The sequence below is a fragment of the Manacus vitellinus genome, unplaced genomic scaffold, assembly GCF_001715985.3.
Source record: "Manacus vitellinus isolate BGI_N305 unplaced genomic scaffold, ASM171598v3 scaffold_68_pilon, whole genome shotgun sequence".
NCBI classification, from domain to species: domain Eukaryota; kingdom Metazoa; phylum Chordata; class Aves; order Passeriformes; family Pipridae; genus Manacus; species Manacus vitellinus.
In genome coordinates, this window is record NW_021940744.1 from 1,390,320 (window position 1) to 1,392,504 (window position 2,185).

General features: G+C 54.9%; 1 protein-coding gene across 1 annotated transcript in view; it reads left to right on the forward strand.

Annotated features, from left to right (window-relative positions):
• HMCN1 (hemicentin 1) overlaps positions 1-2,185 on the forward strand; it is a gene marked incomplete at its 5' end in the record, with an annotated part of 160,609 nt that overhangs the window by 140,490 nt on the left and 17,934 nt on the right. The window contains 2 exons of the mRNA XM_029964017.1: positions 1,722-1,892; positions 2,148-2,180. Of these exons, the coding sequence (XP_029819877.1) occupies positions 1,722-1,892; positions 2,148-2,180 (204 nt within the window). The remainder of the gene's footprint in view (positions 1-1,721; positions 1,893-2,147; positions 2,181-2,185) is intronic.

Here is a 2,185-nt window from a genome sequence, read left to right on the forward strand (position 1 = left end):
AGCGGAGACACTGCCCAGGTGAGGGGACACTGCTCACACCGTCCGGCTGCTCCCTCTGGGTGTGACACTGCCAGCTATAAACGGGGGTACTGAACAAATTCCCCCGCCGGGCTTTTACTGTCCTGGCCCCGGCACATGTTCAGCCTCCCTCTACAGACCCTAGAGATGGGATTTCTTCTCCTGTCCTTGCTTCTCTTCCTTTACCCCAAAAAAGCAGCAATTTAAATCCTTGGCAGTTAAATTACAGGTTTCCTAAACATTTTTTTTTAATTTTCCTAGGATCTGTTTTTCATTTATCCTTTCCTTCCACATTTTCAGTGAGTCCTTCACGAGTGGATAGGAAAACTCACAATTTTGAAACAGGACCTCTGTATTTGGCTGAGTGCAGGGATAACAAAGGGAAGTTCCATGGAGTGGAATGTGCAGTAGCTCAGACTGAGCCTTCTGGCTTCATGCTCCATTTTTCACATGCCAGATACAGCACTGAGTCCCCACTGTGACTACAGCTGGTGGGAGGGAGAACTGCCCTCATGGTAGTGGAGCACCCAAGGGCCTGATGTTACATGTTTATACAGCTCTGTGTGCTGCTGCTGAGCATGCTGTTGCTTACAAATGGCTTGGGACTACTCAGCCTCTTAGCCCCCAGCTCCAGTGCTCACATGGATGTGATTGTGCCAGTTTGTGTCACCACATCTTAGGAGATCAGAGCCCCCCGTGCTCAGCTGCTCAGACCTGCCCCACGTGAGATCCCTGAGTAGCAATGTCCATTGGTGCTGGGTGTTGTTATCCAAACTGCAGAACCAGTCAGTCACAGGTGGGTTAGGAAGGGGGTGGAGAAGGTGGTGATGGCTCCATCTTCAGACAGTGCAGCTGCAGCCAGAGGACCAGGATTCTGGTCAGGCTTATGGGTTATTTAAAAGACAGGTCATCTCTTTCTCTCTGTCACTCCTGGAAATCATAGAATCATGGAATGATGGGTTGAGTTGGGATGGACTTAAAGCTCATCCAGTTCCAACCTCCTGCCATGGGCAGGGACACCTTCCACTAGCCCAGGTTGCTCCAACCTGGCCTTGGACACTTCCAGGGATCCAGGGACAGCCACAGCTTCTCTGGGCAACCTGTGCCAGGGCCTCCCCACCCTCACAGGGAAGGATTTCCCCCCAGTATCCCATCTGACCTTGTCCTGTGGCAGTGGGAAGCCATTCCCCCTTGTCCTGTCCCTCCAGGCCCATGTCCAAAGTCCCTCTCCAGCTCTCCTGGAGCCCCTTTAGGCACTGCAAGGCTGCAATAATATCACTCTGGATTATTCTCTCCAGGCTGAACAATCCCAACTCTCCCCTTTCCTCCCAGCAGAGCTGCTCCATCCCTCTGCTCCTCTGGACTCTCTCCAGCAGCTCCATGTCCTTGCTGTGCTGTTCCCCAGGGCTGGAGCAGCTCTGCAGGGGGGTCTCACCTGGGGGGCAGAATCCCCCCCTGCCCTGCTGCCCACACTGGGGGATCAGCCCAGGGCACGGGGGTTTTGGGGCTGCCAGTGCACGTGGATGGGTCACGTCCATCCCTCCTCCAGCAGAACCCCCAGGTCCCTGTGCAGGAATGCCTGTATAGCCGAGATGTTCTGGAAAGAGTCTGTGACCTCCCCCGGTCAGTGTTCCTGGGGTAGCACTGCTTTGCTTTGCCATTCCCGCAGTCAGACTGTAACTGTGCCGTGCCTCTGTCCGCAGTGGATGGGAAGTGGGCCCCCTGGAGCAGCTGGAGCGCCTGCAGCGTGTCCTGTGGCGGGGGCAGCAGGCAGAGGACGCGGCTCTGCTCGGACCCGGCCCCGCAGTTCGGGGGACACAAGTGTGAAGGGAGTGACGTTCAGATGGATTTCTGCAACAGCGATCCCTGCCCCAGTAAGTGCTCCGGGTCGGGCTGCTCACCCCCTTCCTGGGGGGAGTGCAGGAGGGGAGGGATGCACTGCACAAGTCACACACTCCCACAACGACCAGGGGGCTGAACGGATCCCTTTCTTAGCTCTGGTTCTTTTTATTTTGGGGAAAGAAGTTAAGAAGTTACTCTCCAGTAGAAGCGTTTTCCTTGCTTTACTGTCTGGTTTTAAATAACTGTTATTAAGAGGAAGACAGATCAGATGTGACTTATTTTTTCAGTCCATGGCAACTGGGGCCCGTGGGGCAGCTGGGGCAGC